This window comes from Oculina patagonica, chromosome 7 (assembly GCF_052425735.1).
Source record: "Oculina patagonica isolate OP01 chromosome 7, crgOcupat, whole genome shotgun sequence".
Lineage (NCBI taxonomy): Eukaryota > Metazoa > Cnidaria > Anthozoa > Scleractinia > Oculinidae > Oculina > Oculina patagonica.
This window is the reverse complement of record NC_135764.1, coordinates 31,644,381-31,671,967: the sequence shown is the minus strand read 5'-3', so window position 1 is coordinate 31,671,967 and position 27,587 is coordinate 31,644,381. Positions and strand designations below refer to the sequence as shown.

The 27,587-nt window shown below is 38.7% G+C and overlaps 2 protein-coding genes across 3 annotated transcripts in view; one reads left to right on the top strand and one right to left on the bottom strand.

Annotated features, from left to right (window-relative positions):
- LOC144659826 (metal cation symporter ZIP14-like) overlaps positions 1-21,264 on the top strand; it is a 35,191-nt gene extending 13,927 nt beyond the window's left edge. The window contains exons 4-11 of one of the 2 annotated variants that reach the window (XM_078520352.1): positions 5,788-5,956; positions 7,248-7,417; positions 12,269-12,460; positions 16,410-16,553; positions 17,102-17,194; positions 17,805-18,108; positions 18,583-18,770; positions 19,563-21,264. In XM_078520352.1, the coding sequence (XP_078376478.1) occupies positions 5,788-5,956; positions 7,248-7,417; positions 12,269-12,460; positions 16,410-16,553; positions 17,102-17,194; positions 17,805-18,108; positions 18,583-18,770; positions 19,563-19,715 (1,413 nt within the window). In that variant the 3' untranslated portion in view covers positions 19,716-21,264. The remainder of the gene's footprint in view (positions 1-5,787; positions 5,957-7,247; positions 7,418-12,268; positions 12,461-16,409; positions 16,554-17,101; positions 17,195-17,804; positions 18,109-18,582; positions 18,771-19,562) is intronic. The other variant, XM_078520353.1, reaches the window with a different exon arrangement.
- On the bottom strand, positions 20,897-27,578 carry LOC144659832 (vacuolar-sorting protein SNF8-like). The gene is made up of 9 exons (XM_078520361.1): positions 27,420-27,578; positions 27,244-27,294; positions 26,230-26,368; positions 24,723-24,775; positions 24,533-24,584; positions 23,999-24,068; positions 23,620-23,761; positions 23,332-23,406; positions 20,897-22,394 (listed from the first exon to the last, which is right to left on the bottom strand). Exons 1-9 carry the CDS (start codon positions 27,471-27,473, stop codon positions 22,302-22,304), a joined length of 729 nt encoding a protein of 242 aa, XP_078376487.1. The 5' UTR covers positions 27,474-27,578; the 3' UTR covers positions 20,897-22,301.
- Between the last annotated feature and the right edge of the window lie 9 nt (positions 27,579-27,587).

Here is a 27,587-nt window from a genome sequence, read left to right as displayed (position 1 = left end):
CTCGTTTGTTGAGGCTTCTTCTGTTTCGTTACTATTGGCCGTGTCAAGATACCAAAACTGGCTTTTTGCCACACTTCTGGAATAGTCATCTGAAAAATCTAACAAGTTTTTGATAAATATCAGCTTGTGAGCGTTGTCAACGTTATAAAGGGGTTTTCCCGCAGATTTTACCACAAGTTTATTTATCAAAGAAAAAGATCCATTAACCGGCGCTGAAGGGGTGTCTCCTGCAACAGCAGCCCCATCTGCGGTTGCTTCGAATTTGAAATCTGCACGGATGTAAGCATTGTACCAGTCGAACCAGTTGTCTCTGTCTGTCATAGAAAATTTGTAGCCACTTTTTGCCTGTAGCTGATTGTTTCCAGGAATTGTTATGGGCTTGTCTAACCCAAATCTCATGAACTCAGTTTTTTCCAAAAACTTTCCGCTTCTGAACATCGCTTCCAAAACCAGGTGTATATATTATCCACAAAAAAATTAATTTTCTGAAATGATTCGGTTCACCTTCATCTCTGCTTTTCTTTTCAAGATATTTTCAAGCTTTTGTCTCGACGTTTGGTTGAGTCCTTTCTCCATAGTTGCTTCTTTTTTTTTCAAAATATTTTCAAGCTTTTGTCTCGAAGTTTGGTTAAGTCCTTTCTTCAGAGTTGATTTTTTTCGAGAATCAGGTGGAAGAGTTTTTTTCTTTTCAAAACTTGCTGAATTTTTTCCGCGCCGCGCTCTGCAACTTTTTTGGTAGTTTCAACTGCTTTTTCAGCAGCTTTTTCAGCGACTTTTTCAGCAGCTTTTTTGGCTGCCTCTTCAGCCTTTTTTTTCCCACTTTTTGCAAATCGTTTACCGATAGACAATAAAGTATCTCTTACGACTCCGGTTCCTTTGTGCCGATATCTGTAGTGACCTCTGTCGTAAAACCTCGTCCATTCGCTTGGGTGGTTCATCCTATACTTTTCTCAAAAAATCATTTTTCCTCTTCAATAAAAATGCTCAAAGCGACAGGTTGATCGTTCAAAAAAAGGTCATTTCCAAGTCCGTCACTGATTCTGATTCTTATCGAGTTAATTCGGTATTTGTTAACTGGATGCCACAAGAGTCGACGGGGCTCTTTCGAAAATGGATAAGATATTTGAAGAGTCGATGTTGACAACGTGTACAAAACATCGTCTTCAATGTTGTCAACAGCTCTTGAAACAAGGTCGCAATGAACATAAATCCAGTCTACCCCTCTCGTCAAGTTCGGAACATGATCGCCAACGTTGTTTGCATCGTTCAAGATTTTTTTTTCAAAACCAATAAGATCTGAAAAATCACCTTCTCTTAAATCAAGCTCGTAATCATTTGCAATCAAAATTGTGACTCTGTATGTCGTGGTATAAAAATAAAGTTCAAAAATGTCTTTTGAATCATCAGTTTTTCCTGTAAGAGTTTGAAAAGCGTCGTTCAAGTCTTTGTAATCATACATTCCATCAGGAATGGTAACATCAATCCAGTCTGAGTCACTTTTTTTCTTCCATTTAAATTTGTTATTGTTATATTTTTCTGAAACATTGTACCAAGAATAGCTCATTGTTACAAGCTCGTTCATTGCCGCTTTGTACCTCTTTGAAGGGTCCAAAACAATTGGGGGTGTAAAGTGAATTTTAAAGTCATGAGGTTCATTTCTTGCATCATTTTTTTTTGCAATCGAAGAGTTAAGCAAAAGGTTAAGATGTTTCATCCTATATACTTATCAAAAATTTTTTTTGCTTCTTTTGTTGTCAGCGCTTTTTGTTTTGTTAACATTTGCAGCAATAAAACTATTTGTCTGCGCAACTTTTTTGAAGTGTTTCCTGCATCAATTGACCCGAGGCTTATATGAAGTCTGTCAACAAGGTCGTTAACATCAACAACACCGCTCCCCTCTTGATCCGGGGGTTCTTTTTCAGAAAATAAAGAAGATTTTGCTTTCTTTTCTCCCCTTCTTTCTAAAATTTCGTCTCGGGCTTTTTGTATGTCTGGAATAGTGTAACCGTGATATTTTGATTTCGGGCTTTTCACGACATAGTCGGGGTTGTCTTTATTTTTCGTTAACATGCTGTTCAGCACCTGCAAATCAGTTGATTCTGATCCCTGAATTCCTGGATTTTGTGGTGTCCCCCATTTGGCGCGTTCAACTGACTGAGACAAGTCTTGTGGCGGCGTTGCGGCATCGCCCTCTTTTGCATCATCATCACCTTTTGTTGCATCATCATCAACACCACCTTTCGTTGCATCATCATCATCATCATCCTCCCCTTCTGCAAGAGTGGGAACCGGTGATGATGTTGGTGTTGGTGGTGGTGTTGATTCGGGGGTGTCGTCTTCGAAATCTTGGTCAGATTCAGCTATTGAATAGTCAGGTACGGGTAACTGCAAAAAAGTTTCTGCATCTGGTGTCAAAGGAGGAGTTACAGGGGGTGTTTCTTCATCTGGCCTGAAATCTCCATCAAATGGGTTGATTGCATCAAAAGCATCTAAGGCATAGTCTGGCACTTCTTCAGTATCTTTTTGCGCTGTAAAGGCGCGGTCAAACCTTCGTGTCAGCGGTTTAAATACCTCCTCACCTGAAAGCTGTCCAAATTTTTTTTCAATCGCTTTGTTTTTCATTGCAGTAAGTATTTTTTCATTTTGCTGCTCAACAGCGGCCTTTTTTTCAGCAAGTGTTCGCCATTTTTTCATCGACATCTTTTCGCGTATATATATAACGACTAAAAAATGAAGATTCCGAATTACGATCCTGAGTTTTATTCGCAAAGTGCTTTCAAACAGGGGCATACAAGCATGCCATCTGACACTTTTCGCATGCTTATTTGTGGTCCAAGCAACTCTGGAAAAACAAACACTCTTTTACACATGCTTTATGAGCTTTTGGTTTACGACAAAATTTATCTTTGCGCAAAAAATCTTCATCAAGAAAAGTACCAGTTGATTCTTGACGATTTTGAAAAAAGAGTCAATCCTGAAACTGGTTATGAAGTTATTGAGGCAACCAACACCGTTATTCCTCTTGAAGAACTCACAGATGACAACCAAAAAATAGTCATATTTGACGACATGGTTTGTGAAAGCAATCAAAACGAAATCATCAATTACTTTATAAACGGAAGACATCGTCAATGCAGCGTCATTTATCTTTCTCAATGTTTTTTCAAAGTTCCAAAAAATATCCGTGACAACTGCAGCCATTTTTGCATTTTTTCCTTTCTTCCAAGAGAAAATAATCGTATTGCTGATGAGCTCGGCATAGACAGAAGTCTGCTTGATCTTGCAACAGAAAAAAAAATTCTCTTTTTTGTATCACGACAGGCCAAAAAAAACAACGAAAAAAAATTTTGACGAATATATATAATGGGTGCTTTCAACGGAGACACAGGTCATCCTTCAGACAGCTCTTCAACAACTGGCCCTCCCGGCCCCCCTGGCCCAAGAGGTTCGATTGGCCCTGCTGGGCATAAAGGCGACACTGGCCCCCAAGGCCCCCAAGGTCCTACTGGTCCTGCTGGTCCACAAGGTTCTCGCGGTCCTACTGGCCCCGCTGGCCCGAAAGGCGACACTGGTCCACAAGGTCCCCAAGGCCCAACTGGCTCAAGAGGTTTCGTTGGTCAAAAAGGCGATAAAGGTGACAGCGGCCCAACTGGCTCTACTGGTCCTGCTGGTCCACAAGGGCCCCAAGGTGCAACTGGCTCTGCTGGCCCCGTCGGTGCAACTGGTCCTGCTGGCCCTGCGGGTCCAAAAGGTGAAACAGGTCCAACGGGGCCCGCTGGTGCCACAGGGCCTGCTGGACATACTGGGCCTGCTGGAACAAAAGGGCCAAAAGGAGATGCCGGCCCAACTGGTCCTACTGGTCCACAAGGTCCCGCTGGCATAAAAGGTGACCCTGGAAAAATGGGTGTTGTTAATCAAAATTTGGTAATGAACGACCATTCAATCAAACAGCTTGCTAATCCCGTCGGTGACCAAGACGCTGTAAACTTAGTTTCAATGCAAAAGTATGTTTCAACTCACTCAATTTCTTCAGGAGTAAACGAAAATTTGTTTTCACATTTGTTTTTTTCTGCATCTTCTTTTCAAGGTGTTACAAATGTTAACTCATTAACAGTTGTTGAGAATTTTACCTCTGGTGTTCACTTACTCAAAGAAAGCGCTTTTCGTTTTAATTTAGTAAAATCTGGAAACAGTTTCAATTCAAGACTTAAAATCGGCCTAACCGGGTTGCCCTCTGGTGATTACACTCTTTGTGTTGAGTTTTTCTTCCCAGAAAGTGATCTTAACTGGAGTTTAAGTGCTTCGTCACCTTTTGGAAGTAACACTGTCAATTATCATACAAAAAGATTCAACAATCACACGCCAAAATATACGAGAACAATCATTCACTCACAAAAAAATGCGTCAAACAGTGACGATAAACTTTTTATTGACATAACCAATCCTGGTTACTCGGGGTCACAAGCAAGTGAGCAAGCTTATTTGATTGCTTATGGTGTAAAGGGTTATCAAGCGGACGTGCCAAGCGATGTTTTTGAAAAGCCTTTCATTATTTCAAGTGGAGACATGGTGCTTGAAACGAATATTGATATGAATGGGTTTGAGTTAAAAAACTATTTTCCAAAAATAACAAATTTTGTCATAAACGGTTTTTATGATGGAACCGATGGTACAATTACTCTTGGGGGCCATTTTCACCCAAGTTCTGTTGTTTTTTATTTGGTTAAATTTAATTTTAATTTAAATTACTTTATTATGCCCGTTGATGGAAGAATTGAAGAATGGCAGTTTCTTATTTTAAGTAAAAAAGATGATAATGTTGTAAATGATGAAGTACAGGTGGCGATCAAGGTTCAAACAGAAAATGGTGCAAGGGGGTCAGCCACACTCAGTCCAACCGTTTCTAATTTCCAAAAACAGGACCTTGTTTCATTAGAAGCATCAAAAGGAGACAAAATTTTGGTCGCAATTTCAAATAAAAACGGAGCAATAAATACAAAAACAGGTTTGTTAAATTTAATAATTACCGGTAAATATTAAGACGTACAAAAAAAAACAGTTTTAAAAGAGTCAATTTCCTGTCAAGAGGTTTGCGACAAGCTCTTTGTCAAAAGTTTTCAACTGTGCGATCGCCTCTTCTGACAATAAAATCACTGTTTGATTGTTTTCTTTAGCAATTTTATTATGTTGAAAAGTTTGTAAAGGGGGTCCAATAAACCTTTTAACTTTTTTTTTCCCACTTGTTATCAAAACTCCTTTTCTTCCTCGGCCCATCTTTGTGTATATTCCAATGTCTGCAAATGTTCAATTGACATGAAGCCGCGAGCGGCATGCAAATTTGTGCGTGGGTGTCGGGGTTTACCCGAATGATATTTTTAGACTTTTGTAAGTTGTTTTCATTCCTGTGTGCTTAAAATCTGAGTTCTAAGCACTCTGGAATGAAAAATCTATTGTTTTACACGTGCACAACTATTGTTCTTTTGATTTAATGCACGTGATATCAATTATGACCCCTTGCCGTCTAATTCAGTGTGGTATTTGTCGAATTACGTTAAGAGCGTGACAGTCACGGGCTTGTTTGAACATGTCAAGGGCTTGCCTGAACATGGTATGCAAATTTTGTTTTTTTCCGCGTGGGTAAACAAAGTCGGGGAATTTACCGTGACTCATTAACACTTGCCAAAAAACGCACTCCAGCTGCGATAAAAGCGTCTAATTCGAGGTGGTATTTGTGGCCTACCCTCTATACTACTACTAAAACTGTAACATTTGTCCTTATATTTTCAGTGTTACTCAGTGGATGACATGTTGACAGTTTTTGGGATTGAACACTCAGTTGGTGCAGACATGTATGACTTCAAGGAACTTTGCCCTGCATTCATTCAACAATCCAAAAGTGGAGCTTGCAAAGAATCAAATGAAAAAAATAATACCACAGACAAGAACATGGGAAAAAGTAAGTTGTTGATAAAGAGTCTAAAATACTGTTTTCAGTTTAGCCCAAACTTGGAATGGACATGTTCAATGTACAACCTGAGCAAAATGAGAATTACCTGCCTGAGAGAGTCAGCATTTCAAGGTGTGGCTTAGCTCTGGTTTGTAGCATGAGCTGACTTGGAAGCTTTCTACTCTCCCTTGGATTTGATGCTAGTCCATTGCCAGGTTAACCCCTAGCATTTCAGAGGGGCCGTAAGGGGGTTTCTCGTGAAACGTGATTGTACATTTTTATTTTCCGTGATCCGTGATTATAAAATAATATTGTCCGTGAACTGTGAATGACATACTTGTTGTGACACGTGAAAGCAAAAAATAAGGTTGTGTAATCATAATATTTGACTAGAATTCAGCACTTTCTCCGTAAAAACCAACCTGCTGTGCAAGGAAGATTACTTTTGGACACAATTTGCGTGATGGCTAAATATTTAAGAACAGGTAGTCAGTCATTTTTGCAAAATCGTCCTTGCAAGACTAAAAACACTTCGATATGGAGGCTTAAATGCACAAGACTTCCTCGTCTATGTTATTTTCCGTGAAACGTGATTTACCATTTTTAATAGTCGTGAACTGTGCGCATGACCCCCCCTTACCGCCCCTCATTTCATTCACTGGTACTCATTTATAAACCTGGGTGGAAAGAGGCACTGAGGTTAGTGTCTTGCCCAAGAGAAATGACTGTGGGCAGGGTTCCAACTTCCACTGAGCACTCAATCTGGAGTCCAGCACTCTAACCATTAGGCCACTGTGCTTTTCACTGCCTAGCAACTCGTTTTCACTGGTAATATAATGACTCTGTCACTAGCGGCAGAGTCAGAGGCGTAATCTTGCACAGAGTGTTATGATCTAGTGAAAATCAAACCAACAGAGTCATACTAAGCAGTGTTTAGATTCCACTTGTGACTCTGTTGCTCATGATCTATCATCATCATCATCATCATCATCATCATCATCATCATCATCATCATCTAGTGAAAACTAGATGGTCAGAGTCACAAGCAGAAAGGAAGTACTCGAGGGGAAGAGAACTAGTATTGTTGTGATTGGTTTGTTCTGCCACTTCTGCTTGCTACTCTGAAAATCTAGTTTTTGAGCTTATGATTTCGCTTAGGACTGCGATTTTCAATTTTCACTAGGTGGTTAGTGCTCTGACGGCTCCGATTATGACTCAGACTCTTAGTTTGTGAAAACCAGCCTTAAAGGACTAGTGAATGCTTGTCTAATGATTATTTTGTTTGTTGTTGTATCAACAGTTTGGGGTTATGGTTTCATTGCTGTAACCATCATTAGCGTCACTTCTCTTGTGGGTGTTGCCACTATTCCATTTGTTGGAAAGAGAATGTACAAGAAAATCCTGGCCACCTTGGTTGCACTTGCTGTTGGAACACTTGCTGGAGACAGTTTACTTCATCTCTTACCTCATGTAAGGAAAATTTTGCTGAATGTGTTAGGAGTTACAGTAAAAACCCGCGTGTAAGAACCTACTTTTTTCAGTTTGGCAAAACAGGTTCTTGTATTATGCGGTACTTATTGACAGTTTAGGCTAAGTAGGTTCTTAATTAGGTTCTTAATTTCTACATAGTAGACGTTGTTGTTGATTATCAGAAAATAGTATAAAATCTGGTCTGTTCTTCATTATAAATATTTATTAATGTACCCATGTTGCCAAAAGTCCAACAACATTAATTGATCAATGATACATTACTGTAACATTGGTTTTTGGTAAAAAAAATATAATATTATAAATTAAATAGTTAAACACCACATATAAGAACCTGTTGGAATTTGTTTGGCTAAACAGGTTCTTATATTTTGGGGTATTAGAAATAGTCCGGTGGATAAGTGAAAGTATTGTGCACTTTATGATAAAAGCATGAAACTTGGCACACTAATACTATAAATCATGGGGAACATTTCAAAGATTATAGGCATTCTGGATGCGACCTTTGTCAGGGGGAGGGGACCTTTTCAAAATGGCCGCCAGCCAGTTTCTTTGTTAGGACAACATGGAATAAAACGACTTGGTACAACGTCAAATTGTCATTTTTATGATATTTTCTTATTGATCTAAGGCCAAAGATAAGAAATATGGCATCAAAATTTCTTTTAAAGAGTCTTACAGAATTTTAGTGGTCATTTCGAAGCTAAAATTATATATGCAAATTATGATTTCACTCTTAAAGAAACCCCCGATATACTTAATTAATGACTGTTCTGACGTAAGCTACATACATACATGCATACATACACAGATATATTTTTTTTGTTGAGGCAGGTCTTCTATGGCAACCATAAGGCTAGTGTGAACCTGCCATTAAATATTATTTAAACTTATAACTTATAAAAACAAAGGAAAACTAAAAAGGAGAATTTGAAATATATAAAGTTTGGGTCCTTTGAGGAGATTAAGCAAGCCTCTTTTTCAAATTGAATTAAGTCAAGAGTTCTGGAGGCACGTTTAAGTCTAGCTTTTAAAAGCTGCAAGGATAAAATGATTTCAACCCAACAAGTGTCCCTGTCATTTGCGGCGCTCAAACAATAACAATAACAATGCACAGCGCAGATTTTCTTTCACACATCTACACCGTCCTCGTTTACTACATCCACTCATTGAGGGTGGCGAAGACTGGTTTTCATGTTGGAAAAAACTTTTCAAGGTCAGCATCACGCACTTGACTGTCGATTTATAATGTTGGAAACAAATGCCGGTCCCGTTTCATTGACAGTAGCTTCTCCTGTGTGCGGGTTTTTGCTTTATCAGGACGCCACCTGAATAAACTCAAATTGTTCTTTGGTATCATATCACTGAGCAGAGTTGTGCATTCTACTATTCGGCTAATAAAGAACTCGTTTGCTCTGATGTTCGCTAAGCTCTTTCAAATTGCGGACAGAATCGATGGCTACTGCATCCAAGAATTGGTATCAGAGAATGGGTTGTCCATATTGTCCCATGGTTTCGACTTAAGCCCTCAGATTCTTGATTGAGGAACAATGCTTGTCTTGCTAAAAATAAATGCAAAATATGATGTCATCGTTGTGGAATAATCATATTCTTGTCATTAAAAAACTGTTATACCAACTGTCTTTAGTTCCTTGTATTTCAGCGGTAAGGACAAGTACAGACTGCGGGGTTCACAAAAGGGTGAAAATAACAGAAAAAATACAATTTGATAAGTCATGTCACCTGACTGGTCCTCGTGGTGATGAAGCTGTGAATGTCCAAAACAATGCGAAATTCGCCAATGATCCTGACCAACTCTGGTCCAAACACCATCCATCTCAGTAGTGCGGATGCAGCAAACCCCACCTCCCCTCCATTTCTTTTCACGAAGGCATTTTTCTGTTCATGGTTTTTATCTAAAGCCATCGAAAAGGAAGGCGGCTGGGTCTTGTTAACGGCGAACTTCCCCTTCCATAATGCTTTCAATATTCTGGAGTGATTCTCGGGAAGCATTGCCATGTCACGCAGGTGAATAGCAATGGCACATGCGAAGTTCTAGTGGTCAAGAGAATGTTACAGCCACTGAAGTCTTGTTAAAGCCTCTACATACAAAAGGAAATTGCCTTCATGGATTGATCTGTCCGAGGCCAATACGTCCAACTCGATACACAGCACAAGCTGCCAGAAATGGAACTGTGGACTTTGCAGGGCTCTTTGGTCGCACCATTCTTTAAACGATGCACCGCTACATTCTGGCTGACGATGCCTGTCAAGCTTAAACAGAGCACAAGCTGCATATCTGGTGTGCACGGGCGGTTTTCTTGACATGCACCGCTTTCAGGAAAGAATTTTAAGTTCCTGCTGTCGCTATTTCAGCTTCTACTAGTCCTGACGTCCAGCCACTGCCATCCAAAAGATCTCCAAGTGCTTTAATTTTAGAAAGTGCTTTTAGCAATGCCATCCTGATGTGTTTGCCACCCATCATTTCTTTAAATGACTCCTTCCGATATGTTTCTGGCCGCATCCACTAGATTTGCTTTGCAATCTTGAACAGTGGTTGATCAAATGAGATCACAGGAATTTTTCCAGGATTAAGAACTGCCACAGCCTTTTTCACCACATTCACGGAATGACGAATCATCGCCACTGACTTCGAGTCATCCGGGAAAAGAGGAACAAGTGCGTTGACTGCTGCAGGGCCATGAACTGGGGTCTGCTGGTTGTTGTCTTCTTGAGTGGTATGCAGGCCCAAGATACATGCAAGTCCTTACCACTGGCACTGTCATAACTACCATTGATAATCTTGGTGAGGTGATCGGACCTGTCATTACCTTCTGCTACAGCCTTATTTATCAGACTGCACCTAGATTGATTCAGTCCACAAACTTCTGGAACAGGAGGTAGGTTCGTTCTTTGTGGCAGTGGCTGCCGGTACAAGTGTGTAGCTGTCCGGTCTTGCCAGACCTGGAAATAGAAACACATGACTGTTCTGTGCCAAGATTTTCAGTGTCGGGATACTGAAACAGTGTAAGTTATGTCTGTCCCATGGAAGGATCCATGTGCACTAGTTGCTGTCGGATCATGGTCAATATTATCGACTGCTGCTGTCATGAAGACACCAAAGTTTACTGTAGACAGGCAAACTGTTCCAACTCTCTCGAAGTGGCTAATGACAGAGTTACCAAGGTCTGCAGAGAATCCTAGGACACGTTCATATGAAACAGATAATCCCAGCCTGTAAAGTGTATCCACTAGATCTTTTGATCTTGTTCTTGAGTGTACTAATGCACCTAGAAATAATGGCAGTTCCGTCTCTCGTTGATCGAAATGCCTGGTGTTCGAAGAGTGTTTTTGACGCCGGTGCACACAAGACAACTGTTATACATTATAAATAATGCGAAAGAAACAGAGCAAGTTGTGACAAGTAGCTAGCTTTGTTCTTAATGTTTGTCCCACGCATGAAAATTGTAATAAGCATCAGCTTCGATTGAGGCACCGAATCCTCCTGACAATCGTCTGTGAATGAACCAGTGGTACGCATTTGTTTCTTAACATGTCCTCGCGAACAATGTTTGCAGCACGATATAGGAGCACAGCTTCACTCTCATCGTCGAGATGGCACGATCTTGGAGATTTTCCGACGTTTTCTTTGGTCAGAAACAGCACATTTCGACCCTCATTGTGTCCTTCCGATTGAAGAAAATTGCTGAGAATTTTTTTTTCAATCTAGTAGAATGATCTACTGAGGAGTCCCGTCCAAGCTGATCCATTCTATAAGCGTATACTGCTTGTATATATAAAATGAGTTCAGCAAAAACAGTATTAAAGCAAGTTTAAATACTTTTTTCAAGAATTCCAAAAGAAGGGAACAAGATACTATTATAAAATCAGTGTCAATGAATTCTTTTGAAAATCTAATTTGCATAAACCCCGAAATGACAACATTTTTCCCAAAACATTTCAAAATTTCAATTTCTGAACAATTTTCTAAAATCTGGACTTTCTTTAATAAATGAACATCCTTAAAAATATTAATCAAACCTTCCAGTAAGTAATTTTGCATTGTGCTGTCACAATAAAAATTCTGGCTGGCGGCCATTTTGAAAGATGCCTCTGTCCCCCCGGAAAAGGTCATATCCAGATTGCCTATAATCTTCAAAATATTCCTCATGATTTATAATATTAGTGTGCCAAGTTTTATGCTTTTATCATAAAATGCACGATTAGTTCCTAAAATGACACTTATCCCCTGGACTAAAAAGCAAATTTCTGCCAGGAGGTTCTTAAATCACTAGGTTCTTACACGCGGGTTTTTACTGTATTAGGTAATTGTGAAGAACAGCTCCCTGTTAGCGACTGTCAGCCAAATGGCGGACAGATGAAATCGTTGCAGGTGTAGTTATGGCATTGATATTTTTGCTGTTCCTGGTGGTGCTTATGGTAGGTCTGGCATTTATGACAGCACTGTAGACACTACGGTTTCCCACATGCTGCACAGTGGGCCTTTTAGATGTGGTTTTGTTGATAGATAGCAGGATGCTTACAAAACATTGTAACCAACAGCTTAACGACACTTCACAGACAGGTCGCCAACAGTTTGCTGACAGTCGGCTGTTTGTTGGCCGACACTTTTGCCTAAATCTGCTGGCCAAGTGTCTGCCAACTGTCAGCTGTTTGTTGGTCATCTGTCATCTGTCATTTTAACATGAAAAAATTGAACATCTTAAGAAGGGAAAAATCTGATCTCTCAAAACTTATAACTGATACTTTGCATTACTGGTAACTATAGCATATTGTACCCATCTCAAAGATTTTTATTTGTTTTTCTTACAGGCATTTGGTCTTCATGGACACGAAGAAGAAGGTGCAGCACATGATTCTCATGAAGAAGAGAATGGTTTCATTTGGAAAGCGTTGGTAGTGTTGGCTTCTGTTTATGCATTCTTCCTGTTTGAAACTTTGATGCATTTGGGTTTAAAGAGCAAGATTGGTGACCATGGTGGACACAGTCACATTGATGTTGAGGTTAGTACACTATACCGTAACTCCTAATCAATTTACACTAAACCCAGGGTTTTCAAAACAAGCCAGTGTCTGCTGGAGTTTCTCCGGCTACTTGGTTACATGTCGTTGGTTACTCTGGTCATAGCAATCAGCTTGTGACAAACAGGCTCAGTGTCACAGCCGCCTACTCTTCTAGTTGCTGACGCCTACTTCAAAACATTTTGAAACCCCTGTTATACTGTCAGTGCTGTAACCAAACGTGACACAAACATGATGCCTGTGTCTTATAACCTTTGCAATGTCTGCCAGGTTTCACTCGATTTTTTTCAAAAGAGGTTTTATTGGGAGTTAAGCCAGTTGCACTCATTCCCACAAATGCACCATGGTGTTCACCATAACTGCACACTTTACTACACAGATCGAATTTTAAGTTTTGTGACTGGTGACTGTTTTTGCAAGTGGTTGTGATGTCAATTGAAAAAACATTACCTTGGCATTCATAAGGACAAAAAAATTTCCACCATTTTAGGCATTTGTCAAGGTTCACCCATAACAACTCAACAATAATATTGTGTTGTTAACATCATTATTTTGTTTAACATTAACAAAAGAAATCCATTTACATCCTTTTAGTGTTTCACAATAATGAATAAAAGTGAATGACGCAGTGATAAATGGCCCTAATTACTTGATACAATACAATGTTTCATTTTATTTATAGACAGATATTTTTTAACAGAGGCAATGATTCGCTTTCTGAGCTTGCAAAAGTGGTAAGAAATAACATAAACATGAGGGTCTCGCACAGAAAAAGGGTGGGGAATAAGTAGGGTGGGCATGAGACCAAGCTGGTATTGAATTTCACACTAGGTTTTGTGACCTAGTTTCCTTTTTTTGCCAATACATACAATCGACAGCTTTTTCCTCCCAGCCAATCCTCTGCTAGTCTCCAAGCTTATGATGTGTGGTGGTTTTCTTTGATTTCTGAGTTCTAGTTTAGTTATCAGTCAGGGTATTTAGTCTGACTGTGTAATCAGTATCTGTGAAATACAGACAAAGGGCCTTCAGTTTGTGAGAATATTAGCTCTCAAGGTGTTCTTTCTTTTTTTCTTTTGTACCTGCACTGGTCAGCAAGAGATGCTGTGAGCTAAGTCTTTATTAGTTTTTGTATGATAATTTTGCCAACAAATCAAAATTCACTGTTGATATAATTTATGGTTGTACACTTCACTAAACAAACGGAATGTCTCATCTTAAGAGGCAATTGATTGTTTCATTTCTTAAAAGAATCGGAAACATGTCATTGCATGGGTCAATAATTTACTTAATTAGCCTAATGAAATTGAAGTGCAACATAATTTATTGTCAAAACTGGTCAAGTGAAACTTGCTCCAAAGAATAAATAAGTATTGTATTTATTAATAAAATTTGATGTCATTCTTTTTTTAGACTTCTACTCTTAAACAAAAAATTAATTTAACTCAAAAATATGAGACTTGATCCAGAGTCTGAGGGTTTCATCTTTGTTGTCCTTCATTGCTCTTCAGGTCCTTTGCTCAAATACAAAATTCTTTAAGGCAGGATATTTATCTCTCTGGCCAAAGTTTAGATTAAAGAAGTTTTTCTCCTTAACATATATAGTTGAATTAACCGCCTATACTTTTGAGCCTCTCTATGGGTACCCACGGTCTTCGTTTTCTTTGCAATTTTTTTGCAAATCTTCGTTTTTTTAAAGCAGATCTTTGTTTTATCTTCGTTCGTTTTGTTTTTGTGAAATGTGGTCAAATGCCAACATTCAGAAATTATAAAAATTTACTTACTGTTTACAAATTTTTACAGTTTGATATCGGAGTGTTCAATTTGATCACACAAATTTCGGTCAATTTCAGATCTTCGCTTCAATCTTGAGATCTTCGTTTTTTCCGCGGCAATCTTCGCGTCTTCGATTTCTTCAATAGAGAGGCACACTTTTTGACTGCCTATACTTTTTGACTGTTGCTATGTGAGAGACACTTTTCTTCCAAGCCCTGTATATGGTTGCAAATATTTTTTGCTTTAACTTTAAAGTCTGATCAAGGCTGTGCTCTAAGGAAATTTTCTGGGAGCCCTTCGGGCTCCCAACCCTGCCAGGTAGGGTGCCCAGCCCTTCAGGTTGGTCGCCCAAACTAATTAATTATTCAAATTATTAATTATTCAATTAATTAATTTATTAATATTATCATGGTTTAATAAGTTAATAACTAATTAACCAATGAATTTAAATCATAAAACCAATTAAGATTTCTTGTTGATTATATTTAACAGCACACACTATTAAATATTATTTGTTGCTTCTTGTCAATGAACAACTTTGACTTTGTCAGTAACACAACATTACATCAATGTTAATACAGAGAGTTTGTAAGAGAAGGTTGTTTTAAAGCCACAATAAGTTTTATTTCCAACGATCACATTATGGTATAACCCTAAACAAGTGACCGGTTAATGCATTACTGCCCTCTTATCTTGCTTAGTCTCTCTTGCAAAAAATAAACACAACATTTCGGATTCATAGAATAATTATTCCTCTCAGCAAATATAGCAGCTTTGTGAGTCGAAAAAGTGCGAATTCCTGTATGCTGTCATACGGAAACCCATTGAAAATTTTCGCGCCAAAATGGGAAAATTTCGTCCTTTTCGCAAAAATTCCTTACTTTATCTAGTTTCATAAAAGGACGCCAGAGAGGTTAAGGCTTAAACAATTAATTGCAAGCTTTTCTTGTTTCAGCGGTTAATTTGTCGAGAGTTCAAAAAAATTAAGAACGTCACAAGAATTTAAGAAAGAACATTTAATTAGGTTGAGTTTCGACTTTCGACGGTCAGGCTGAGAGAACCACCGTTTGAATGATAATCTATACTAATCCATTCGATTTGATTAAGAAACGGATTGATTTAAACTTGCAGAAATTCATGAAACTGCAAACAATCTTATATTTATTTATTTTTTGCAATTCACCAAAGGTAATAATTTCACACACGGCAGAGTTGTTTGTTACTATTTTTAGCGGCCACTGCATTTTGACAAACTTGTGATACATCCGACGAAAATCCTTTAATAGTAACGTAAATATCTCCTAAATCCTAACGTCGTTAAGAATTTTCGTTTGAGATTACCACAACGAGTCTAAAAACAATTACGAGTCTAAAAACAATTTTAATTACATTTTATCAAGATTTAAGGCGCATTTACACGGCAGAGAAATTTGGGTACGGACCCGTCACAAAAACAGTCCGGACCTCACCACTTTTGTAGAGAAACAGTCAAATCAAAACGGGGCCATAGCCGCCTATGGCCCCGTTTTGATTTGACTGTTTCTCTACAAAAGTGGTGAGGTCCGGACTTATTTTTTGACGGGTCCGTACCCAATTTTCTCTGTCGTGTAAACGCGCCTTTAGAGTGCAACAAGTTGTCACTATTCCTATGTATGTAAACATCTGCAGACGAAGCCGAAGAGGCAGAAATTTGCATATACAAAGAATTTCATTTTATGTTAACACCAACGCACTGCACTAACGAAAACTATTAATATACCAAAATAAATGAAAACTAAATCATCTCAAGGAAAAAAATCAAGATTTCAACACATATTTTTTTAATGTTCGTGCATTTTGTCACGTGCAAAGTCAAGCTTGTGTTAAATCATGTGGAACGAACTTGACAGCGCTGGCAAGCGTAAACATTTGACTTCGTAATGTGCGGAAGCCTATTTTCCCACAAATAACATTATCAATCAGCCAAAAACATAATTTTACAATCAATCTCCTGCTATACTACAGTGTGGAACGGCGAACAAGAGGGCCGGGTGCTGGGCCGGGCGAGCAGTTTTATTTTTTGGTCGCCCGAGACCAAATGTTAGTCGCCTGAGGCGACCGGGCACCGCTAGAGCACAGCCTTGCTGATGGCAAATTGCTTTTTCTTTTTCTGCGACAGCTTCCTGGTCCATCTAGTCGACATATGAGCTTCAAGAAGAAAAGAAGTTGTTCTAAGTTAGAACACCATGAAGGTTCCCCTCCCATTGCAAATGGTGAAGAAAAACCACCCATGGAAAATGGTGACATTGTTCTCACAAATGTGGTAAGTAAAAATCCTTTCTCAGTTTTTAGCTGCATTCAGTGAGATTGATCACGGCATTTTTATGGGGTTTGGGGAATGGGGGCAGACCCAATATTTGCTTCTTCTGTGGATACTGTTAATCTGTTAATTTATTGCTGCATTAGTTATAAGGAAATAAGGCATGGTCTTACACCTTTCACATTTTTGGGGGAGGTGGGGTGGGGGGGGGGGGGTGGTTTACTGGCCCCTGAAAATATAAGTAGGCAAAATATATATGTTTGGAAAGACATTAAAAGTATTACATTAAAACTATTGTGTCCTTCTTTTGAGAAAAGAAACAATTCGGCACATATATTTAATAATTAATTTATGTTAATAAAATAATCTTATTTTCTGTCAATAATTCAACTGATGGGGAAAATGATTAAATGCTGTGAGGTTGGTCCTTTGAGGACCAGAAACTTCACAAGTTAAACTGAATTATAGACTCTGACAGATATTATATAAACATTATAAAACCTGTGAACTATGATAATTTTATTAAACTTTCATGTTTTATCACTATAAAGGAAGGTCCCATGGGAAATTATAACTCCAGTCCTTCCTGTACATTTCATTCACACTGTGTCTATGAGCATGTTTCCAGTACAGATACTGACGAGGTAATGTAACATGAAATAACCTTCTTAATAAATATAATTTTAACAAAGATCAACCGTGACAGTAATTTAAATCAAAATTCTTTCCTGAGCCAGCTTCTAAATGTTATGAGTTTTCTGTACGTGTACACTAATTTAATTGGTGAATTTCTTATTAAAGATGAATTGTTGCTGCTCAATAAAAATCGTTTGCGGTTATGGCCTGCTTTTTTTGTTGAGTACTTTATTATTTATTATAAAATGAACAAAATAAAATTAGTGATTGTAGTGCTTGATGTTTATACTGACTATGGCATAAATTATCTGCAAATAAATGAAAACAGACAGAACGTTATAAAGTCAATGAAAAAGTGAATTATATTTATTATTAAATATTAATTATACTAATAAAACTCAATTGTTTGATCATCTTTCAACTGAAGATAGATAGCTGTCAACCAATAAAAATGTTGTTTTAGTGCTTAGGAAAGTTAACTCACTTTAACCAAGGGAAGTACAAAAGGTCCTGGTCTCCTGAGTGTGTAAAATGGGAAAAAAAAGAGGATTTAATATGTGTGCATCCAGTACATGCCTGCCTCACTGTACAAATCTATTTTGTCTCTGTTTTGACCAGAATGCCAAAAGTGACTTTGAAGATGGTCATGCTGTAGTTCCTCATGATTCAACGGTCAAACCAAAGAAAACTCTTAAACAGAGCTTGTCACGTCGCTCAGTCTTCAGTGACGAGGAAAGACCAAAGAAACCCCTAAACAAGATATCAACTGTGGCCTGGATGATCATAATAGGCGACACTCTTCATAACATAAGTGACGGCTTAGCCATTGGTGCTGCCTTCTCAGAAGGCGGATCTTCTGGTGTATCTGGAGGAATTAGTACATCTATTGCTGTGTTCTGCCATGAGTTGCCTCATGAACTTGGTAAGAAGTTCTACTATTTCATGCTGCATGTACAACCTGTTTCTCGGGACTCCAGAATGCATAGTGGAAGTCCTTAAATTCAGTAAAGCCTAAGTTCTTGAAAGGTGAATTTGCCGCTTGCAATATTTCAGTATTGGTCGTGATGCATAATACTGGATTGGTGCGATGGACTCCTCATTAAGAGTCCCGGGTTTGAGTACTGACTGTGTCCTTACACAAGACCTAACTCTTGCAGTGCCCTTTACCCAGGGATTTCAATTTGTAGTGACGATCTGTTACAAAAACCTGACAAAATGCTTAATGCTGACCAGCGATGGATCCCGGCCAGGGGATTAGTAGTGATACCATCTAGACCCTTAATAATGTGACGGAAACTGGGATAAACTGAGCTCTAGCAGTGTGGGCCATGTGGCTCAGTTATGACTTAAATAATATTTTAGCATATGAATTTAAGCGTATGTTTTGTCTTTGCAGGAGATTTTGCTGTCTTACTTACAGCCGGCATGACAGTGAAGATGGCACTGCTTGCAAACTTACTGTCAGCCATGTCTTGTTACATTGGCTTAGCCATCGGTATTCTTGTTGGTCAACATGCTGATGTTCGGTTCTGGATATTTGCTATCGCTGCTGGGATGTTCCTTTATGTAGCACTGGTTGACATGGTAAGCAACCTTTTGAACTGTTGTAGTCCCAAGCCTAAAATGTGTTGTTCCATTAATTATCCATACCTCCCCCACGGAAGAGATTTTTCCTAAGAACCCCCCACCCCCACCCCTCTGGAAATTTCAATAAAGCAATCCCTTCTGTGGGGGGAGTATGGACATTTTCTGGAACCTTACAATATGATAAATTTGCCTAACGTCAAAATTATGCAAATATTGGGAACCTTTCATATCTTAAAAATCAACATTTGAGATTTGAACAATTTTCATGTTTATTTATCAAAATCTTGATCTGAAGGGTGGAAGTGTAAATTCCCCAATTATTGTTCAAGTAAAAGGGCTCTGTTATGAGCCACTACCTGTCACAATGATAAACAGCATGCTTAAGGTTTATTGTATTATTGTTTGTTTGTCCAGTGACATCTTTAGAGTCACTTATTATTGAATACAGTCAACTGTCTCTAAAATGGACACCATTGGGGCCGGCTCCATCTGTCCATCTTATAGGGAGTTAAGTTACAGTGAAATGAAAGAAAAACGGCAGGGACGGGAACAACAACAGGTGTCCGTCCTATAGAGGTGTCCATTAAGAGAGAGTTGACTGTATCACTTACTATGAGCTCCAGTTACAAAATGTTACCATACATGTAAGCCACGCCCCAATGTTGAACCCAAGTTGTGAGCAAAAAGGTGCAGCTTTTACATGAAGCATTACCTAGGGTATCACATTATTATTTCAGGTTTAACTGTACGCCACTGGTATTAAATTATGTCATGTTTATTTTCCCCAAGCTGCCTGATCTGATGCACAGCGAGACTTTGCAGACTGAACCAGTGACAACATTTCTGTGCCAAAACTTTGGTTTGCTGCTAGGTATCTGCATCATGTTGGTTATAGCTTTGTTTGAAGAGGATTTAATGGATGTCAACTGGGGAACCTCCTAGCATGGACGGAAATCTTGTGCTTAAAGTGAACAAAAGTTGAGTGCTGTTTGAGCTTTGTTTGATGGGCTTTGGCAGCACAGCATTTATCTTCTTGCAAAAATAGAAATGTATCTTTTGTTCCAAAAGAACTGAACAATAGTTGAGTTTTAATGAGCTCTTTAACAATGTGATTTTGTAGTTTTATTCGTGAGGATTTATTGTGGTGTGCAAAAAGTATGCATATAATTTAATACATGTAGAACAAGCTTTATCGCCATCTGGTTGTGTGGTTTGGAGCTTTTATCATTCCCTTTAGGGTTGTGAGGTCTCTGTTTTGTTTAGTTTTTTTTTCAGAAGTATTATTTTTTTTCCTTTAGTGAAAAATACTGTAAGGACATTGTTTTTTGTACTGTACTGTTCTTGCAAGAGAAAGCATGTTTTCATGCCTGCAAGTCAGAGCAACTGTTTAGTTTTCCTACCATCACAAAGAACTTTTTAAAGGTCTAAACCACACAAACAGACAGGTGTGCTTTCTTGTGTTCAGAGGTTTTATAAACTTTAAAGAGTTGACCAGTTTGTATGTAACAAACATGACCTGGTCCTTTTAAGGTATTCACTGAAGTTTAGTTATAGGACCTTGTGTCTGCCTTTGTTATCAGTAGTGTAGCAGCTCTAGTAAGCTTGTAATTCTACTTGTCCTGTGTTGTTTTGGGGCCTAGGGGCATTGTTCCTGTTGTTTGTTCTTTTTCTCTCTCGAAGGGTTACAACCCATTTATGTAAGACCTCGCGAGAGCTGATATCAATAATTAATTATGTAAAATTGATGATGAGAATGTTGTAGTGATCAAAATAATGAGGCTGTTTGATTGTGAACGTTTGAGGTTTGTAAAGGGTAGTAAAGAGAAGAAAATTGTAATTATAGTTCTTTAGGAGCATCTGTGTGGATTTAATTTGGATACACAGCTTATTTCAAAGTGTGTAGTATGATGGACAGATACAATACTTGTTTTCAATGACTAGTAAATATATTATGTTCATAAACAGCACATTTTAATGGGGAGCTTGTTGATTACATACTTGTTAAGAGCTGTGTTCTTTTCCAAGAATTTCCAACTTCAAAACTGACAATTAAATACCAACTGAAATTTCACTTGAAAAAATTGAAAAACAAACCACACTACATTAAAGTACTGCTCAATAGCTTTCATTTGAGTGGTCACACATGTTTTATTCACAAACTTAAAGTTGGAACCACTTTGTACACTATAACAATTAAACATTCATTTAATCAAGACATGTGATTACATGTACATGTTAAAGTTTTAATAAATTGATGGTTCTCTCCAGGAATAAAGGGCTTAAGGGTATTTAAGACGCTCAGTCAAGCAACTGTACTTGATCACGATTTGGTACTCATGTTTTTATTTACATCAAATTGAAATTATTCTTAGTACTGTATTTTAATAGGGCAATTTAAAGTATTTAATAACACTACCTAGATGATCGTGATCATTGTATTTAAGAATAAAATAAAAAATCGTAATGTTTGGCGTGATGTTTACTTGGACAACAGTTTCTACTTCTGGAGGTGTGGTGGCCTAATGGTTAGTATGTTCAACTCCTAATCAAGGTTTAGGTCATTGCATTCTGTTTTTGGGCAAGACCCTTTACCCACAGAGCAATCTGAAAAGGGCTAGCATTCCATTCGGTGGAAGTAGCAAAACTCATAAATATATCACTTCATGCGGGAGTGCTTTGATCCAAACTAACAAACTGCTCCCCTCTATTACATCATTTTACCCTGCTCACGCCTAGATGACAACTAGGCACGAGAATGGCCAGGCCAGGCCCCTTCATACCAGAACATCCTATTTACCAAGTGATGGCTAAATTCTTGTGTGTGTTTGAATCAGTAGCAGACCAGTTGAAAGAATTAGAGCGAGTCACAACCTCCATGTCTTGTAACCAGTTACCAAGGTGGCAAAATACCTTTAGAGTGCAGTCACAAATGCACATACTATTTCCTAATTCAACTCGTGAATTACTTTGACTACTTCAACACCAACTACATGGAGGCAGATTCAATTAGCTAGCATCATAGGCATGCAATGTCTGCAGAGAGCAAGGTAGTTGTAGTCCTCTGCACACATTGCAGACCTATCATACTAGCATTATAGGCATGCAATGTTTGCAGAGGGCAAGGTAGCTGTCGCCCTTTGCACACATTACAGGCCTATCACACTAGCATAATAGGTATGCAATGTGTGCAGAGAGCAAGGTAGCTGTAGCCCTATACATACATTACAGGCCTATCATACTAGCATTATAGGCATGCAATGTGTGCAGAGAGCAAGGTAGCTGTAGCCCTATACATACATTACAGGCCTATCATGCTAGCATTATAGGCATGCAATGTGTGCAGAGAGCAAGGTAGCTGTAGCCCTCTGCACACACTGCAAACCTATCATACTAGTATTATAGGCATGCAATGTCTGCAGAGAGCAAGGTAGCTGTGGTCCTTCTCATGCATTGCTGTCCTATGTTGTTAGCCAATAATAATTTCCTATAATTATTATATTCTCTTCCTGTTTTGGCTCCAGTGGCCTGTCAAGTTTCTGGGAAGAGACCCGGGAACCAGTACAATCTTTCACTGGGTGCTTGGTCATCTACCCAGGCCATTTCCTCATGAACCATGTGATCCTACAAAAAAAAACAACACCTACATGAGACTTATATTAGTAAGGAGGCGGCATGGTCTAGTGGTTAGGGTGATGGACTTGTTTTATGGAGGTCCCAGGTTGAAATTCTCCTCACACTATTCACCACTGGCTGGATTTGTTTTTGGTAATCCCAATCTCAACTCCTCCAGGATTTGTAAATAGCCAACTGGTCAGACTCCTGTCAGTTGGGATTCTTAAGATGTCATGTTAAATTTTTTGAAATTTAATCATAATCACATAAAATTTGCATGATATTATTGTTAATTATCCATATACACACAGTCCAACAGTAGTATGTGCAGTGATTCTGAGGTGTCTGATTGGTTTTTGCTACATTGTACCAATCAGAACACATCTCTGTAATTCTTTGTTATCAGTATGGAAATTTTATTTGATTTAACACTGCGGGGAATTAAATTAGAGCCTGGAAAGGGACACTGGACAAGTGTTTGTTTTGTATTGGCCATGTTCTAAACGAGCAGGGGACTGGGTACGAACATATTTTTTTCTTGGTACGAATATTCAATATCGATTCAATTGAAAATGGGGCACGTCATCTGAAAGAGCATCCAAAAATTAGTAAATTTACCGAATTTGATGGTTATTGGTTTAAACGCAAAGGCATGGTACACTTTTAAAATAAGAAAGCTTAGTATGGATTGGAGGATGCCTGTCCCTCCAATCCATACTAAGTATACCATGCCTTTGGGTTTAAACCAATAACCGTCAAATTTGGTGAATTTACTAATTTTTGGATGCTCTTTCAGATGACATGCCCCATTTTTCAATTCAATCGATATTGAATGTTTGTACCGAAGAGAAAATATGTTCGTGCCCAGTCCCCTGCTCGTTTAGAACATGGCTAATTGATGTTTAAACTATGATTACTGGGGTAATAAGAAATGTTTGTAGCTCACCAAGACTCGCATTGTACGATCCACTTCCCATCCTAAATCCTTCATGATGACTGAAACTGATGTATACCCATTACCCTGGAAAAGATTTAAAATTTGTTCTCATGTGAAAGCTGTAACCATCTCTGATCATTGCAAAATTATGAATAAATAAAAGAACAACAAGAGGGGAAGCCCTGGAGAGCCCACTAAACTGCAGAAAACATGGTCTGCTTTCCACTGTTCCTCGCTTTAGGCGGAGTGAATCTGGAGTATGGATTGTACTCTTCAGGGAAGTTTAAAAAAACTCACCTGAGCCAGCTGAAGTGCTGCAGCATGATCCATGTTCAGCTCTCCTGGCACTGACTGAACCAGCCGCTTATTACCAACTGGTAGAATTTGGAAACCACTGCCCATCACGTGGAGCTTTTTTATTGCACGTGCCAAGTCATCCCTGAAATAAACAAGATTGGCAAGCAGATATTTCACTAATTTCTTGGACACAACAACTACAGTCAGAGTCTACAGCGGACATGCTCGGGGTTCGTATTAGCAGGAATCATTTTCAGTCAAACCTCTTCCTCCGGGATCTGGATTTTGTCTGTAATAGCGAGTATCCACAATAGCAGGGTGTCTACAAGGTGAGAGTTGACTGTATCATAGGCCCTCAATTTAAATACTGAATACTCACTCAGACACATCTTGTCTGGATTTGCTAGTCTTTAGGATTTTCTTGTGTAATTCATCCAGTGCCATCAAGCCTAAGAGGTAAAAAAAACTTTACATTAAACTAACTAAGAAGTAACATTCTGAACTCCAACAGGTGAGTGAGATGGCATCGCTTTCAGGTTCTTGGTAATAGCTCAAACAAAGCGGAAACTTTCATTAACTGTAAAGTACCTTGAAAGGGTCATCACTACGACAAATAAACAGGGTTCGTACACTTTTTCAGGCCAAATATTCAAGGACTTTTCGAGGACTTTCCAGGACCCTTCTTGGAAATTTCAAGGACTTTTTCTCATGAAATCAACGGTTGATGTGCTTGCTGAAGAACTAAAAAAATCGCTTATTTTGGCGGTCTTCTCATTGCCTTGAAGCCTTTTGATGTTCAATAAAAAAATCAAGGACTTTCAATTTGTCCAACCACAATGTCCCTTTTTCAAGGGAGACAAGTCTCAGAATGGCAGAATTATCAAGTTCAAAATATCTCACTGAATACACAAACCTCCATTCCGTGGTCTTGTTGCCATGCAGATTTCAACAATCTGAACACCAAGCTGTTACAGGTGACAAAGAACAAGTATTAGCCATAATCATCAAGTACCATAGGCCTGACAGTGAAAACCCTTTGAGATGACCTGACCATATTAGAAGTGAAGTTGATAACAGATAGATATTTGATAGCCAATCCATACCTCATAGTAGAAATCCCCAACACCAAGTAGCTCTGCCCAAAAACCTTTGCTTGCTGAAAAACAGTAAGAAGGATTTTGTATGAGAACTGACAAATTAAAGTGTTCCAGACCTCCATTCCACTGTTTTTCTTTTTTGCTGGTGAAGGACCCGAGTGACGTAAGGCTGCAAGACAGTGTTTCCTACCAGAGTGTTAATGACCTTTATGATCCTGTTGGGGACTGAGAATTTTATGTTTTTAATTTGCTTTTTAATTTTTTTTTTCATCAGTACAATGGCAGTATCTTACCATTTGATTGTTCAAACTCTTAAAGTGTATATGACATGAAAAATATTTTCTGCTTATTTGAAAGGCCTTTCGAACTACAGAAGAATGGCGTTTTTCTTTTCGAAATATCTTTTTTGGTTTCAGAGATATTGACGTTTTTGTATTATGCAAATTAGATCAGTGATGACGTCATAAGATTTGACTCTAAAAAATGGTAAAATACTGAGGAGATAGGAGAAAATATTTTTCATGTCATATACACTTTAATGTCAAGAACTGTAACTGTAGCCTGAATTTCAGACATCCCTCTGTGCTCGCCTGCTTGCCAGAAGGAACGTCTGAACACATTCAGGCCTAATGCCGTCCGGTGACGTCACTACGCTTTGGTGTTAATTCATGCGGAAAAGTTTCTGTCGAGGCCATGAAATTGTGAAAGAAAAATCGCTTAACAATAAAGGATTACAGGGTATAAAATTGTTTTAATAGTAAACTATTAAAAACTTGAGACAAATGAATGATATTTTAATCGACTGCAGGCTATATTCTTTTAAGGAAGCGATTTAATCTAAACTGATTTGCTTTATCTAGTGATCAAAATATAATATGTTACGCAACGGACAAATACAACCCACTCGTGAGTACTTTAATAAATAAATCAATTTCGACGGTTTCAGAGGCATCAAGAAACAGAATTCAATACAAAAATATCCTACTTGACCGTGGGCACTGAGTTCAGAAATCACTGGCTCATCGAGGTTGCAGGACATAAGCGTCGAGCGGCTTTGTTGACAAAACAAGATTACATATAAATTTGGCAAAACACTGCACTGCATGTCGAAGCGACGAATGCCGCCAAATTAAAACCTACCGATTTCCATTACTATTCTTCATCCGTAGGTAAACTAATAAAGTAATAAACTCAAGGTAAATGACTAATCAATTCATTTCTGGGAAGGTGAACTCTTTCGAACTCTTTCCAAACGTTTTCAAATTACAATCCTCGCGCGGTAAAATTCAGTCATAATTTCACATAATTATGCAAATAATTTTTAAATCAACCAATCAAAATCACTACCCCGTTTTCGGGTAGTGACGTCACCGGACGGCATTAAGCCCAAATGTGTTCAGACGTTCCTTCTGGCAAGCAGGCGAGCACAGAGGGATGTCTGAAATTCAGGCTACTGTAACTGTAGCTTAGCAAAATTATAATTGTCAACAACTCAAATTTAAATGTGACATACATGCCAGCGGGTCAACACCAATGCGAGCACACATCTGTTGAAAGTGACCTCTGAACTCTGGGTTTTTTCTAATCTCCTGTTTGTATTTTCCAGCAAAGTCTTCAAGAGATGATTTGAAGGAATCTAGCTGTTTTCCCATCTAGAAAAATAGAGAAAAACAGAGTCAAGTCTGTTTCAAAGTCAAGTCATTCAACACGTCAATGGTTCTAACTAAACATATTGAGACATTCCAAAACTTTTTTTGAACCCCCTGTGGAAGGAAACCCCTGTTTATGCACCTATCAATGTTAAGCCCGAGGGGGGGGGTCGGGCTAACCACGGGAATTTGATCGTGAGGTAGGTCCCCAGGGTAGGGATTTTGATCGTACGTGATGGCCCCAGGGTAGAGTTTTTGGTCATTTATAGAAGGTTTGAAGGACATCTGACCACCTTTCATGGGGATTTTGACCAATTATTTTGTCCCGGGGGTGGGGAATTGGATTCTATTTTTTTATAGAAAATGTCAAAATCCCCACCCCTTGCCCGACCCTCCCCCCCCCTCGGGCTTGACATTGATAGGTGCATTACAGGCCAGTCTGCAGAGTATGGCAAGTGCATGAAGGAGCCGTTTTTCTAAATGTTCATAATTTTGTGCACATTAGAATTGCAGTATTGCACGCATGCGACAGCTAACCACAGCATGACCATGCATGTGTGAGTTCCTGACTTTTGATCGTATATTTGTGCACGGTGCACACGGCTAAAAATGGCTCAGCATGCGTGAGATCTCATTGAGTTCTGCAATACTCTGCAGACTGGGTTACAGGGACTGTTGGGATATTTTTTCAAAGAAGCTGGCAAAATTTTGAACCACTTGGACGCAAACTTCAAAGGGTGTCTCAATCTGTCCCCCACATGTCCCGTCGGTTCAAAGACTGTTACAAAACAGGGCCACTTTAGAAGTGGTATGTTGCTTGGTATGAAAAAAAAAAATATAAATAAATATAAATAAATTGCAGGAACCGAATACATTACTTGTGATAGCTGGATGTCTGCTATTTCTGTTCCCTTTGAAGCATACTTTTCCTGAAAAAAAAAAAAAATAATACAAAGAGCTAGCTTAAAGGAAAGAGGGGAAAAACAATATTAAGCTTAGGTTGAATCTAGAAAATGTTCTTAGAAACATTTGCTGTACACATAAGCGAATTTACCCTCGCAAGACGCTGCCTGTTTATTGCACCAACTCCTCCTGGCCCTCGACGCATTTTGAAGCTGATTTTTCTTCCTGAGACGACTAAAATTCAAATATCATTTGACATGTCAAGGATTGCTCTTTCTCCTCCATTTTCAGCGGAAATCCGAATAAGTGTAGTCTGCCC

Bases quoted from the DNA above. Each gene is read 5' to 3' on its own strand.
- LOC144659832 (XM_078520361.1), bottom strand. From the start codon at position 27,473: ATGCGTCGAGGGCCAGGAGGAGTTGGTGCAATAAACAGGCAGCGTCTT. The intron at 26,369-27,243 runs GTAATGTATTCG...CTATTTTTCTAG, and splicing joins CAGACATCCAGCTATCACAA to ATGGGAAAACAGCTAGATTC. The intron at 22,395-23,331 runs GTGAGCTACAAA...TTTTTTTTGTAG, and splicing joins ATCGTACAATGCGAGTCTTG to GATCACATGGTTCATGAGGA.